Source organism: Camelus ferus, chromosome 10 (genome assembly GCF_009834535.1).
Source record: "Camelus ferus isolate YT-003-E chromosome 10, BCGSAC_Cfer_1.0, whole genome shotgun sequence".
Classification (NCBI taxonomy): Eukaryota; Metazoa; Chordata; class Mammalia; order Artiodactyla; family Camelidae; genus Camelus; species Camelus ferus.
In genome coordinates this window covers 18968727-18983969 of record NC_045705.1, presented here as the reverse complement: position 1 = coordinate 18983969, position 15243 = coordinate 18968727, and the positions used below count along the sequence as shown (strand labels likewise).

Below are 15243 nucleotides of genomic sequence, written 5' to 3'. Positions count from 1 at the left end.
GTAAAAGAGATAAAACAAGGATCTTACCCTTGCAGAATGGGATATGAAATCATCTGAAATCACAGAACAAATCACAAAGCAAACATATTAATATGCAAAACAGTACATCAGTTCTTGCACAGGACCTGGGAGAATGATTTGAAATAAGGAATGTCTAGGGTCTAGCAGGATTAACTCCTCTCATGTGTCTTGTCAGATTGAACAGTTTTGTTGATGTTTTCTCTGTGTTCCTAACCCCTGAACTTCTCCCTCATAATAACCAAGACTTTTACTTCACAGTACTAATCACAGTCAGTTATTATAAATTTATATGCATGACTATGTATACAACATTTCTCTCTTCCACTAGACAATAATTGTTATTACGGAAGGGGTTTTAGAAAATGCACTGAGTTCAGATTAATATTTATCAAATACTTATTGAGAGATATACTGTGATGTGCATAGATCAGCTGAGTGAACCATTAGCAAAAAGGCACACATGTAAGAACTATGGAAGGCAATGTGGTGCAATTATAGCTGAGGGATATTACAGGGGGTGCAATGAGAGGCACCAATTGGTAGAAATCCTTGAGTAAGAAATTAACAAGTATGTCTTTATTAGGAGTTTTCTTTAAGTTGCTATAAAAAGCCACTAAGATTCACTAAGATTCCCCTACTATTAAAGTGGAGGAAATGAGAAGAAAAATTGCTCTTGAAAAAGCTAGAGTAATAACCTTAAATCTTGTCATGATCTATTTGTCTGCTTTTTCTGTGCTCCTCCCTGGGCATATTTTCTTCTACTTTTAGACCTCACATCTTTTCTTAGTCGTTGCCTGATGAAACAAAAATCGTAAATTAGATTTAATGGAAATCACAAAAAGCAAAGTATACTTATATACTAGTCTGGGATATTAAGGGCATTGCCAGTTCCACAATGTTTATGATCTGTCCCTGATAATCTTTGTGATTATAATAGAAAGCCTATATGTAAATGAGGTATAATACTGTTTCAGGGAAGGGTATAAAAGCCTAGTTAGTCTCTTAATGTACCTTCCAGTTTTGTAATTCTGTGTTTATCATATCCATTGTATAATATGTAGAAGTTGTTTGAAAGATTCAATAACCTAAATTTTTACAGTTTTTAATTAACCAATAGTTTTTATCCACACTGCTTTAAGGTGAAATTTTGACATGTTTTACTTCAACTTCCTTTAAGCACACATAAAATCTTTAAATACTTACATAGTCTATATGCATATAGATACACATAACCACATTTGTTCTTTGTTCTTTTTTGTGACCTAATTATCTAAAGAATTATTCAAATTGCTAAAAGAAATAATCTTTTTCCAATAACTGACAATAAACTACCTTAAAAGTAATGTAGCTTACTTTTTTTTTAAAGGAAATATACCAGAACATTTACATCCAAGTGAGTACCTTGCCCTTTAAAATATCTACTTTAGAAAGTAGTAATTTATTCTAATAATAATGCCACTTCTCAAAGCATTTTCTTGAGTAACTCTTTGGATTTGCCATCCAGAAACTATGGTGTATTCTTTTAAATAGTCAGTATTTAATGATGACAAAATTTAATCTTAAGTAGGTGCACTTAAATTCTCCAGAAAATAAAACATTCAGGTCTGTATTTGGTGTAAAAAGTGGAATATCAAAACTGTATAATTGTATAACTAGTTTGGTAGGGAAAAATTTAATATGGTCCCTAGGGGTCCCCCACTCCCTCCACTCCTCCATCTACCCCCCACCCCACACTCCCATGGTATATATGTCTGGTATAATTCCCTCCTTTTGAGTGTGGGTGGGATTGTGAATATGATGGGACGTCACTCCCATGATTAGGTTACATTATATGGTAAAGGAAATTTTTGTAGATGTAGTTAAGGTACATAATGAGTTGTCTTTGAGTTAACCAAAGGGGAGATTTTTTTGTGGGTAGGACTGACCTAATCAGATCAACTCTTAAATGATAGTTTAGAGATCAGAGACAGAAAATTCAGAAAGGTGACTTCCTCTGGCCTCAAAGAAGATGATAGTGACTATGAGTATTGTAGCTCCAAGAAACTAAATTCTGGCAAAATCTGAATGAGGGAGGAAAAAGACACTGAGCATCAGATGAGACTGCAGCCTTAGCTGACACCTTGATTTCAGCCTTATGAGATCCTTAGCAGAAACTCCTGCTAAGCTTTGTCCAGGCTTCTGACCCACGGAAGCTGCTATAATAAATAGGTATTGTTTGAAACCACTAAGTTTGCAGTAATCCGTTGGATTGCAATAGAAAACTAATAAGGATAGATAGATAGATAGATAGATAGATAGATAGATAGATAGATAGATATTTCTTAAGAAGGTGCATTTCTAAAGTAGTGTGATTGATGTTCTTCTATCAACCTAATATAGTGGATTTTAAGTTTCAAGCTGGAAAAAAATGCTTTTTGCCAGTGGTAAAAATGATTTTTACCAATGGTAAAGGAATAAATAATACAATGATGAATTAGAATATTTGACAGAAATTGAGGTCTAGCATTTTAGATGGTAGTAAAGGACCAATGAGATATAGCAATTCCAGCTATGAAATCTGGATACCAGGCCAGATGAGAATGTACAGGAAGGAAGTATATTTTTATACAAGAAGGTAGCATGGAAATATTACTAAAGAAGGAACTATTTGAAATCTGTGTATATATGAAATCTGTGTATATATGTGTATTTACAGATACAATGAAAGACTCACAGGAGAGACTTATCATAGACTTCAGGACAAGGTTAAAAAGACTGACATAGTAAAGTTAAAAGGAAGATCTGTGTTATAAAATTAGTCCAGGTTTTAGACTGTGGTAGAAAGCCTTAACAGTAACTGAAGACAAAATGAAGTTATTTTTTGGATAAAGGACTATTTCCTAAAACAATTGGCTTAGGATTCCACATGGAATTCCTACACCCATTCATGGAAACTGTAGATAAGCCAGTAATAAAAGTGATCATATCACTAAACCAAATTCAGTATCTTTTGGGAAAAACAAAGTCCAAGAAAACTTCCATAACAACTTATCAAATTTTATTAAAAATGGATATAACAAAATATAGATCTTAAAATAAATTACAATATAAAATTTATTTAATTAATAATTCATAAGAAACTGAAAGGACAGGATGCAAAGCCTCAAATTCATGTAAGCAGAATTTTGGAGCTGAGTATTCTGCATAAAACTGGGATCCATGAAAGATAGATGCACCTATCCATGAAAAGTGGAATAAGGAAATATTTATCATCAGCCCAAGGAAGCAACAATAAAGGGATATATGTTCTAAGGTTCTTGCATTGTCTGGAAAGCAGTAAATTAGTAATTTATATTAAACTTCAATAAGATAAGATTTATATTGTAATATCTAGTGTTTCTACTAAAAATAAGGTTAAACAATGTATAGCATACAACCTAGTAAAAGGGAACATGAAATAATTTTTTAGAAGTATTATTTAACCCAAAAGAAAATAAGAGAATGAAAAGGAATGTAAAACAGGAAAAATGGAAAATAACTCATAAGAAGGTAAAGTAAACCCTCAAAGGATAAAGACTGTCTTGGTGAAGGACATAACTGTGTGAATAGATATTAAATGTAAACAGGCTAAATTCTCAAAAGGCAAAAACTGTCTTTAGAAGGAAGATAACTATGTAAATCGAAACAGCCTAAATGTCCATCAATAGATGACTGGATAAAGAAGATGTGGTATATTTATACAATGGAATACTATTCAGCCATAAAAATGACAACATTACACCATTTGCAGCAACATGGATGTCCCTGGAGAATGTCATTCTAAGTGAAGTAAGCCAGAAAGAGAAAGAAAAATACCATATGAGATTGCTTATATGTGGAATCTTAAAAAAAAAAAAAAATGAACATAAATACAAAACAGAAACAGACTCATAGACATAGAATACAAACTTGTGGTTGCCGGAGTCGGGAGGTGGGAAGGGACAGACTGGGAGTTTGATATTTGTAGATACTGACAGGCATATGTAGAATAGATAAACAAGATTATACTGTATAACACAGGGAAATATATACAAGATCTTGTGGTAGCGCAAAGCAAAAAAGAATGTGACCATGAATATATGTATCTTCATGTAACTGAAAAAGTATGCTCTACACTGGAAATTGACACAACATTGTAAACTGAGTATAACTCCATTAAAAAAAAAAGATATATATAAATCTGGAGGTGGAGGAAAGTTCACTTTAATAAATCTGAATGTCATGGGATTTCTAAGAGGTTTTTGCAGAGGGGAAAAAGGGTCTTTTAAATAAAAAAGGTAGGGAGAAACAAGAGAAAGAATGAAAAACAGGGAGACTACAATTATGGTGACTCACGATCTCGGTATTAGAGCTGTATTAATTAAAGAGTACGGCTGGTTCACTGCTGCTAATGCAGAACTGCCTCCTTGCCTGCCCTGCCCGCCTCATCATTTCCCTCTCAGATTTTAAATTTCAATTCCTCTTGTAGAAGCAATCTTCTTTTTTTTGAACTGTTCTGAATAGGAACTTCAATTTTCTAACTGATGGAAAATAAGGAAATGTTAGGGTTAATGGAAATAATGCTATAGGATGATGGTTAAATACAGATATTGTGGAGCCAAAGTACCTGGACTTGAGTCCTGTTTTTGACATCTGCCTGCTGTGTGACCTCTGGCAAGTTACTGTAGCCCTCAGTTTACTCATCTATAGAAGGAGGACTATAATATAGGGCCGTTATAAGGATTAAATGTAAATATAAGGAAAGTGCTTAGAACAGTGACTGTCACAATAAATGCTTTGTAGGTATTAACTACTAATAATAGTACTATTATTATCAATGTGAAGGCTATGATACACTATTTATTCCTTGCCTGGCCTGTGGACTAGCTGGAGTCCCTATAATTGAGCAGGTAAAGCTAAAAGCTGATGAAACTATTCAATGAAGACTCCTTGGAACTTTGTCTCCAACTTCAGCTGCTTTAGGGTCTAAGTGACTTAGTATAAAATAGGGAGAGAGAAGTGTCTCTTCCTCCCACTCTTGCACTGAACTGTTCTGACATTCCAAGCACCAGAATCTTTGGGAATACTACCAGGCACCACCTCTGCGTGGACCTCATTGCTCTTGTGATGGGCAGTGGTAGCAGTGAGGTGGTGACATGAACAGCTACTACTGTTACCAGCAGGTCTTTATAGGGACTCAGAAGGCACTGTTAAAGAATTTATAATGCACTACTTTGAGGACTTTCAGAACAGAAATGGGGAGGATTTTGAGAGGGGAATAAATTCCTATATTATGATGATGAAATAATCATGCTGGCAGTTATTTGCTTACCCTGAAGTTTGGCATCAAAGAGGACAATCCCTTCTTGCAACCCACATCCCTTTGTGCCAATACTGACAACAAACTAATGGGCCAGATGGTCCAGAGATTGGGCTTACAATCACAATATTGCATTCTTATATTTCTCTACGATTAGAAGTGAATGACTAATATTAAAATAATCAGAAGAATCCCAGCAGCCTTTGAATAGTTGTTAAATACTTATGGTAGTAATTTAAACTGTGTGATGAATTTTAGTGAGTACTGTTTCAATCAATCAAATTTATAATGTCTCCGCTTATCTCAGTATAAGCCATGCAAGTCCCCTGCCAATTATTTTTTTCTCTTTTGGGAGGCACCTGAGACCCATTTTACTCTCACTTCTCTGTATCTTATTATCCTACTGTCCTATCCATAGCTTGTTGGGCCACTGATAGGTACTTTCCCATCCACAGGCTTGCCAGTGGCTTATGAGGTTACCCAGCTTGAGAGTTCTACCCAACAGGGGTGTCCTATACAGGGTAGCAATAAAATTAAACTTTTGGGGGAATTGAATATGTCATACAGAGAAAGTCTGCAGAAAGTAGTGTGGGAGACACATAGAGGAAGTTAACAGAAGCCATGAGGGGTGAGGAGGAGGGTAGAGGTATGTTAGACAATATGGAGTAGAAAGAGGAAAGAGACACAGAAGGAAAGAGGAGGTTACTAAGTCGAAAAATGTGGCAGTCTACTTTAGTTGTTCTGAAGTCACAGAGAGCAATGGATGATCTAATTCTCCTTGTGCTCTCCTGGAATGGTTTTATCTCCTTTCTTAACTTTCTATGTATCCAGTTATGAGCTCGAGCTGTCACCTGAAACCCAAATGCATTGTTGTTCCTTGCAAACTGAAAGATCTTAACACCCTCATTTCCAGCATTAATTTAACAAACCACGTGTGTGGGTTTAACTTCCATGTGGGACAGTTTAGCTCTGCCAGCTTCTGTGATCACCTTCTCACACACAATGACTAGGAAACACATCTAGTTGTTACAAGAAAGAAGAGTTCAATAGTGCATAAGAACTAGTGCAAACCTGTCATCAACGCTGATAAAACAAATCTAACCTGAAGACCAATAGTGACTTTAACATGAAAACTCCCCTTTTTTCCCCTAAATTACTAGAGAAAAGCAGATAATAAATACATATATGTTAAAACCATAAAGTTTAATTCTTTCTACCATTTACTAGGTAAATTTCACATAATTTACTTTCCTAACCCTACCAGAATCCTGTGGAGTTGGGAGGGATAAGAATGGATAATTTCCTAAAAGGATGCAAGTGCTGTTACCAGAATACGGGGGAAGGTATGCCAACGGACAAAAATAATGGACAACCCTTAAACGACTCAGTTGAAGAAAGCAAAATATATTTGATTAAATATTACATTCCAGTAAAATCTGTAAATACCATATAGCAATCTGAAAATGGTTATAAAACAGTTTTAAGTAAAAAAGATGAAGTGTTAAATTACAGGTATGATGAGGTTGAAACTTTGGAATATGGAAAAAAATAACCTTTTGCATTGTTGGTGGTGGGATAACGGGTTAGGTTTAGTTAATAAAGTCATTAGTATATTTGTAAAAATATTTGACAGTAAACAAAATGCATTCATTGTAAAAGAAAGACACCTCATTCTGCATTTAAGAAGAGAATTCCTTTTTTTTCTTTACCTGAGAATTTGCTTTCCAAGTAACTGTTTCTGGGCACCGGGCAGTGTTTATGAGATCTGCAGATCTTTCCTCCTGGCTGTTTATGGCTCTTCCCCCAGGTTGAAGAGCTTGGTGACCATGGGCAGAGTCATGGCTGTTGCTGCAGAAACACCGCCAATGTGACATGACTGCTGCCACATGCCACCACTCACCACTGCCATCAGTTTCTGAGTAGCCCAGGTGGTCTGCAGGGAGGTTCCACCTCTGTCAGAGCTGAAGTCCAGTGATCCATCCTGGATGCTGTTTGCTACAGTTTTAAACCTGGGTGGATTCTCAGAGAGCAGGAAGGCCATTCCTCTTCCCAGTGCTATGCTCTGTCTAGGGCAGACTTGGACAGAAAATGTGATGACAGCAACACAACAATAACAAAATACAGCTGCTTGGATGCCAGTGTTTTAGCTCCGCTGTGTCTATACTCATCCTCACACATCCATTTTCTCCGTGGCACGTGACTACCTTTGATTTTTTCAGAGGAAATAATCAACCATTTTACACACTTGTGAACATAGAAAAGATCGGCCAGAAGATATAATTGTGATTATAATGACAGTTGTGGATGAGAAAAATTTGGAGGAGGGGCTGTTTGTGTCAAGCTTTCCACACTAAGTATATGTTATTTTATAATTGTGTTGGGGGGTTATTATTATGTATAAGAACTACTAAGGAACTAGAAGATTGGAAAGAGGCATATATGTGGTTTGTATAAAAACAGTCCCAATTATAGTAACACATGGAAACTAACTACCCTCTATGCCTGACCATCACACAGCTCGATATTCTCAAATATGTTAAAGCTTGTTTCATTTTATCATGCCAGCAAACTATATCTTTTCTATCTTCCTAACTTGGTATTTGCATATGTTTACACATCATCCCAGGTCATATGGTCCCCTATTCAAGTATTTAGTTCATCGAAATACTAGTCTTTCAACTTAAATACCAGGCAGGGTAACCAACTGTCCCAATTCCTCAGAGACTGAAGGAGATATATGATTTGTAGTGCCAAAGCCTTTACCAACTTTATTCCAATCCACATAAGTTTGCCTTCAAGGAATTCTTTTTGCATTTAAATTTAACATACACTCATAGTTCTAAGTAGTTTATTTAACATATACTCTGTGTTAGGGGATAGTTTGCAACTTTCTTGAGGGTCAGAGCCACATCTCTTTAATTTTTATATTTCCTAATACTTAGAGTGTTAGTGTTTAATAAATGAATCTAAGAATTTTTAAATTTTACTTATTGCTTCAAACATTACACAATTTTTCTTCCTTGGTTTAATTAAGTAAAACAATTAAGTTTAATGGTTATGAGTGTGAGTTTTGTTTTAGGTCACCTTGGGTTCAATTTCCCACCCAGTCAGTATTGACTGTGTGAGCATGGGCAAGTTAATTAGTCTCTCTGAGCCACAATTTTTTAAATCTATAAAATGGGGATAAAAATAGTATCTACTTTCCAAGGATATTAGATGGATTAAGTAAAATACTCGCTAAGTGTGTGGTGTTTTGTCTAGCACACAGCACACAATTAGTTCTTATGTTGTATTTGTTAATAATTGATTACAAATCAGTTCTCTGTGTTCGTCCATGCATTGTTTCTTTCAGGAGGTTTATGTCATCCCAGGCAAAAGCAGTCATTAAAACTACTGAAGATTATTTGCAACCTCAGTTTGGCCTAAACAGACTTTTGCATTCAGTGGCAGTATCAGAAGGGTCAGGACTTCAAGATTGCTCCACACATCAAACAGCATCAGATCATAGTGATGATGAAATATCAGATCCAGATAGCTACAAATCAAACAGTAAAAACAATTCTTGTTTTATATCAGCATCCAAGAGAAACAGACCTGTCACTGCTCCAGTGGGTCAACTGAGGTAATCAAAGCGGTTCTCTGTTCTTTTTAACTGACTGTTGGAGCCTTTTCTTTTGAGCAAAATTTATAGTGATTCAGCTGACTATTTCGACATTAAAATGTAACATCTCTCTAGGGTTTTGTTTCTGTTTTTGTTTTGTTTACCTTTTTCCTTTGAAAGCATCTGAGTAGAATGTTGCTAATTACACTTGTGGAAAACATGAGATACACTTGAACCTTGTTAATATGAAACTCTGAAAAGAATAGTTGAAGCAGAATCAGGCTAAGGCCATGAAATATCTTGGTTTACCAAATATTTGTTTAAAAATAGAAATGCATAGTTTGGATATTAACCAATATTTGAAATAAAATCAAATTGAAATGAACTTATAAAACCATTTTGTGTATATGTCTTCACATCAGGGTTGTTATTATAAACTGTTAACCTAAGAGTTTATGGGTAGAAGAAACTGTTGATAAAAATAAAAATGAAACCAAGAAACATACATTATTTTCATATGTTCGAATAGGTGGATATATTGTGATTTTAATTTACTTTACATTTTTATTTTAGAATGTTTACTTTGCTACTGTAGCATGAGGAATTAATAGGGATAGTTAGAGGACTCTGAGATACAAAATATGACATGTTAGCCATCCACCATGTGCTTTTGCTGAGAAACATAGTAAGGATTGAAACTGATTTTGACTGAAGATGGAACTTAGAAATACTCTCTTATTGCCCCCAAGCAATCTAAAATGAAAGCAATAAAACTGACTTAAGAATAAAAAATTTAGTTATGATCTATTTGAAGTTCAAATCTTTTTAAAAAAATCAAAGAAATTCTATAAACATCAAAACTTAAGGGAAAATCTTAGCCATTTATTATTTCATGATGGTAAGACCATATTACTGTTTTTTGCTATTAGAATATAGCATATATATATATATATATATATATAATTTTTAAATGAGTATTGTGATGTTTTATAAGTAAAAAGATTTAAGTGGTTTATTCTGAGATATGTGTTTTACATGAGAAGTTTTGGCGAATGTCCTGTATTAAATTTTTTAAAATATTTAAATACATACGGGCAATCTTATCCTATAAAGTTTTTTTTTTTTTGAGGAATACTTAGAAAAAAATCCTTAGTGCTTATATCTGTAGAAAATATCCAGGATAATATTTACTTAATTGTTTCTGCTAATTCACGTGAATCATTTGTTGTGTGTTTTTCCTTTCAGAGTTGCAGAGTTCTCTTCTTTAAAATTTAAGTCAGACCAGAATTGGCATAGATTGTCTCAAAGACACAAACTTCAGCCCAGAGTGATTAGAGTAACAGCTTACAAAAATGGATCTAGAACAGTCTTTGCCAAAGTTACTGTACCAACCATCACCTTGGTAACTAGCATCCAAAAGTTTTCAGTGCTTTATTTCTTCCCTTACTCTCTTTATATACAAAAAAGAGAAAGATGGCATTTACTGTTTAAAAATTTTCTTCCTAGTAATCTGAATCTGTACATTGCTCATGCTGTATATACATAGATCTCACAGGCATTTCCTTCTTTTCCTTTTTTAAATCAATATATAACTAATATTTTTAATTAAACAGATACAATGGCTCTATACCTTGTAGCATTATTAAAATGGTGGAACATTCAAGGACTAGAATTAGACAATCAAATATTCTCAGTGTTGTGATTTACCTATTTGTGTATTTTCATCTGCTAGAAAAAAAACATATTGGTGGAATTATTGAGTTACTTAACTTGGCAAGCGGCTCCGTAGGTTTCTGTTTTGATCATTGCACCTTTTGTTTAGTGGAAATGTGTTACTTTCTTTGTCATAAATCCCTTTCTCTTACCTCTTGCTGTCTTTTAGCTGCTGGAGGAGTGTACGGAAAAGCTGAATCTGAACATGGCCGCACGACGAGTGTTCTTGGCAGACGGCACTGAAGCCCTCAAACCTGAAGATATACCCCATGAAGCCGACATTTATGTTTCAACGGGAGAACCCTTTTCAGATCCATTCAAAAAAGTTAAAGGTAAAAAAGAAAAAAAAAAAAGCCCCTATCCCCACACATGGTAAATTGCTTAAGGGGTGCAATTAAAAAATGATTTTCATCCTGTCTTTTTTGCATGGTTTAACAAAACTAATGTTTACGCATTTACAGCTCAGTAAGAGGATAATGTGCTTAATGAAAGAAAAATCCACTGACAGCCACGTTTATTGCCCTTCATTAGCATTGGTGCTTAATTTAATATAGATCTGAATAGACATTAGGGAGCCTGCAGGAGGTTAAATGGTGAAAATATAATAAATTAAATCAGAGATTATTGAATTTACTGTTTAGTTTCTGTGACACCCAACAGACATAATTCATTAGACTTATTCTCTCAGAAAATAGTCCAAAGTTTCAAGTATCATTTATTCATTTACACTCTTGGTCTTTTTTCAGATGGCATTAACATAATTATGAAAATGTGACCAGTAATTAACATGTAATTCTTATATACATGTGATTTTCCTAATAAAATTTTTCATGAGATAAATGCTACAGCTTTACTTTTGGCCTTGAGATATATATTTTGTATTTTACATATATATAAAATATGTTGTAATAACATAAGTTTTATGCAAAATATAAATATTTCTGTTTTAAACATATTTGCAGGTGAGGTCTTTTTAAAAAGTCCCTTTTTTCTAACATTTCAGAAATGCAGAGATTTTCTAAGATAAAAAATTTTTTTCTTCAGTGGGAAAGAATACATTTTAAGAGAGAAATAAAAGTACCACTATCTGGAGAATATTCTTCCAAGCATGTCATACCCAGAGTCTGTTATCAAGTGCTATATATGGTAATCACATTTAAATGACATAAGAACTTTGCCATACAAATTCAGTGTATCTAACTGCTATACTCTCCTGTGCATTTTATACCCTTATTAGAAGTATTTTTTTCTGCAACTGCTGAAAAGCCAGTAAACCAAAGGCAAGTCTAGGCGGTAATTGCATAAGTAGAAGAAAAGTAATTCTAGAGTTCATTACAGACTAAGTGATGAAAACTCTTCCTCTGTTAATGTTATTATGTAAAATACTAGGATTTCCATCTCTTTAAGAACACTTGGTCATCAGGAAATAAATAATTCCTTGAATTCAGTAGAAAGTTCCAGGTAATTTGGCCCTGGTAAAGAAACTTGTTGCTACAGTGCTCCTTGAAAATGACCCATATGGTAGTGTAGACCTAATATTTTTCAAATTTTGCTGTAACTTTAAAATATGCTGCCTTTATTTTGTATTCATTGAATCTTCTGCTTCTATAACAGCATGAGTCTTTGTGGGTAAATGTTTCTGTGACTTTTTAATATTTAGATACATACGTAATGAATGCTTCCTTAAAATCCTTGATTATTTTTATTAATAAGAAGGACTTGCCTTTCTTATGATAATGGTATTATAGAAGAGATATATGAAAATGATTTACAGCTAAGCTTCTTAGAAAACCTCCTGGACATGTATGCCTAAAATAACAATATTATACACATCACTAAGCTTGGTGGATGATTTTTAAATGTACAAGCTAATTTCCTCCTACTTTTTGTTTTCTCCTCTATCCTTGTAAAGCCAAGTCTAGAACAAAAAACTTCTCTGCTTTGTCTGCATATCTTTGGCTGTGTTTCACTGTGACATGCACTGCTGTTCTTTTAGCACCAAAATGTTGGCACACACTCCTGAAAATTTCACACCATCTCTTGCTGGATCAGCAAGCTTAACCCACCAAAATCTGGTGTTGTGCAATGGTTTTTGACTGATAATCAATCTTTATGCTGCTCGACAGTTGTTGCTGGGACACGGAGTAGAGCAGGTGGCAGATGTGCCTTGTCTTTTGAGAAAAGAAATTGTAGGTGAGCTTGGACACAGACTAGCATATCACATGTCCATTAAAAAGACTTAAGATAAGTGTAACGGGGAAAAAGCCACTCATCTAAGTTAAGCTCATAGATAAGCCTATAAGCCTAAAGCCTGATACTTGGTTTCTTTCAAAACAAGAATACAAATGCAAATAAATATTATATTTGTATGTAAATATACATATATTTGGTAATTTTTAACTTAAATAATTTGAGAGGGGTATGGGGAGATTTTATATATAATATTCACACATACTTTTTCAAGTCAGGTTAAAATTACCTTTCTTGCATGAGTTTTATAGATAATCAATAATTTACCAACTTGTTGTCATGCTTGTACCATAAAAATAAAACATATGACTAGCTTTGAAGGTGGTAGATAAATTTAGATTGAGGAGACATTCTCAGAAGTTGGAAAATTGTATTTTCTAAAGGTAAATAGGAGGAAAATACCCGGCAGAATTTGGTGTACTGTTGTATCTTTCCAAATGAGCATGAATATTTTATGTACAATTAACCAACAGTCATTAGATTTAGTAACTGGTAATTATTTTAAAATACTGGTTTTCATTCATTAAGCAAACATTCATTGAGAGCCTACTATGTTCCAGGTACTAGGCCAGATCAGAGGCAGATTTAAAAAAGGAACTCATAGTCTGATTTCTCTTTTCTCATTATTCCATCTCTGATTTTAAATTAAAAAAAAAATTTTAAACCAAAACTTTGGGTCCTTCAAAGGAAAAGTTACTTTATTTCTGTCACAGGAAGGCCAAATAAGTCTATATTTTAGGAATTATATTTTCATACTTCATTGTTTTCTTATTCTTTGAAAAAGCAGTGTAGATAGTAGAAATTGCCTCAGAATTATTTCCAGATTTACTAAGGTAGAAAAAGACCTGCGGAACATCTCTGATTTTTAACCAGTTTACTACCCTTTTTGAGCATCGCTGTTGACAACCAATGGCACAGGATTTAATAGAAAGCGGGAGAGCTATTCATCACATACCTCCAAACACAAAGCTTTCATAAAGAGGTCAAACCAAGGTCAAGACTGACGTGAAGCATTCCCTGTTGAAAATGCAATATTAGAATAATTCTTACATTTGAAGTTGAATGCCTAAGCAGAAAGATTAATCGTGTGTGGGAAAAACAGGAAGAGTTTTTAAAAAGACTGTTGATGAAGATCAACTGTCTTATTAGGTCTTATAATTCTGGCATTTGAAGATTCTGAGATTTATTAATGATTCCACTAGAACTGCAAAGATGTAGTTAATGAATTGTTTGAAGAGGCATTTTTAAAGTTTTCAGATTCACGGTCATGTAGTTTAGGTTTTATCCAGTTTCCTGAATCTTCTGCTTAATGGTGGCACAGTGAAGATTCCTGCATCAGATTCATCGGGTTCATGAGCAACTTTATAACTGCTTGGAGCTGTAGGCAATGTAAACCTAGTATAAGAAATGGTTCCTGCCCTGTAATTGATTAAATGTCTTAAAGAAAATGAGGGAGAAAAACTGTTTGGACCCAACTCATTAAGTCCAGGTTGCATTGTATGGAGTTCTGATTGTTTAAAATTGTTTTTAGTTTTATATTTCTATTCTTTCCTATATATCCTATTCTACTATTTTGCTTTCAGAGTTATCATTTACAGTGATTCATTTCAGTCCGGAGTTTTGTTAACCAGAAGTGAAACTGAGTATTATGAATAGGATTTTTACATCTTTTATATACTGTATTGTGAAAATGTAGTCACAGAAAAAAAATCCATGAAAAGAATTCTTGATACCACACCTAAGATCTAAATTTAAACCTTGAGATTTCTGCTAACTGCCATGTGATCTACAAAATGAAATAATTTGCTGTGACAGCTTGTGATTGACAAGAATATGTGTGAGCACATTTAAAATAGGCCATCTTTTCATGTAGAAGTAAATGTCAGTGAAATGATGGATTCTCATCATTTTAATTATTGATGATTTGGAAATATTTCAATTCCACGACACACAAGACACATTCTAAATAACAGCATAACACTTTTTCTCATATCTGCGTCAGTAATGAAATGTTCTGTCATATTTTGTTTTTCAAAAAATGCATTAGTTTAATGAACCTGGATTCATGCATTATATTCTGTTCCATTATATGTCTTCTGAATTTGTTGATTTTTAAAGGGTTGTGTTCAAAGCACAAGTTTCAAGGAGTGACCCAGTACCCACATCACACCTTGCTGTTCTTGTTACTGGATCTCAAGACAGTGTTCTGGTGCTGTCCACACCACTGGCTGCTTTGATCCTGCCAAAGCCAATACTAGGCTTTGTGATCCTCACATATAGGGTGACACTACTTAATTTGGGCAGCTACAGCAGGAGGGTGGGTGTTCCCAAATTCTCTATT

At 34.2% G+C, this 15243-nt stretch overlaps 1 protein-coding gene across 1 annotated transcript in view; it reads left to right on the top strand.

Annotated features, from left to right (window-relative positions):
* DCDC1 (doublecortin domain containing 1) overlaps positions 1-15243 on the top strand; it is a 381196-nt gene that overhangs the window by 27582 nt on the left and 338371 nt on the right. The window contains exons 4-6 of the mRNA XM_032488403.1: positions 8691-8960; positions 10185-10341; positions 10822-10984. Coding sequence (XP_032344294.1) covers positions 8691-8960; positions 10185-10341; positions 10822-10984 — 590 coding nt within the window. The remainder of the gene's footprint in view (positions 1-8690; positions 8961-10184; positions 10342-10821; positions 10985-15243) is intronic.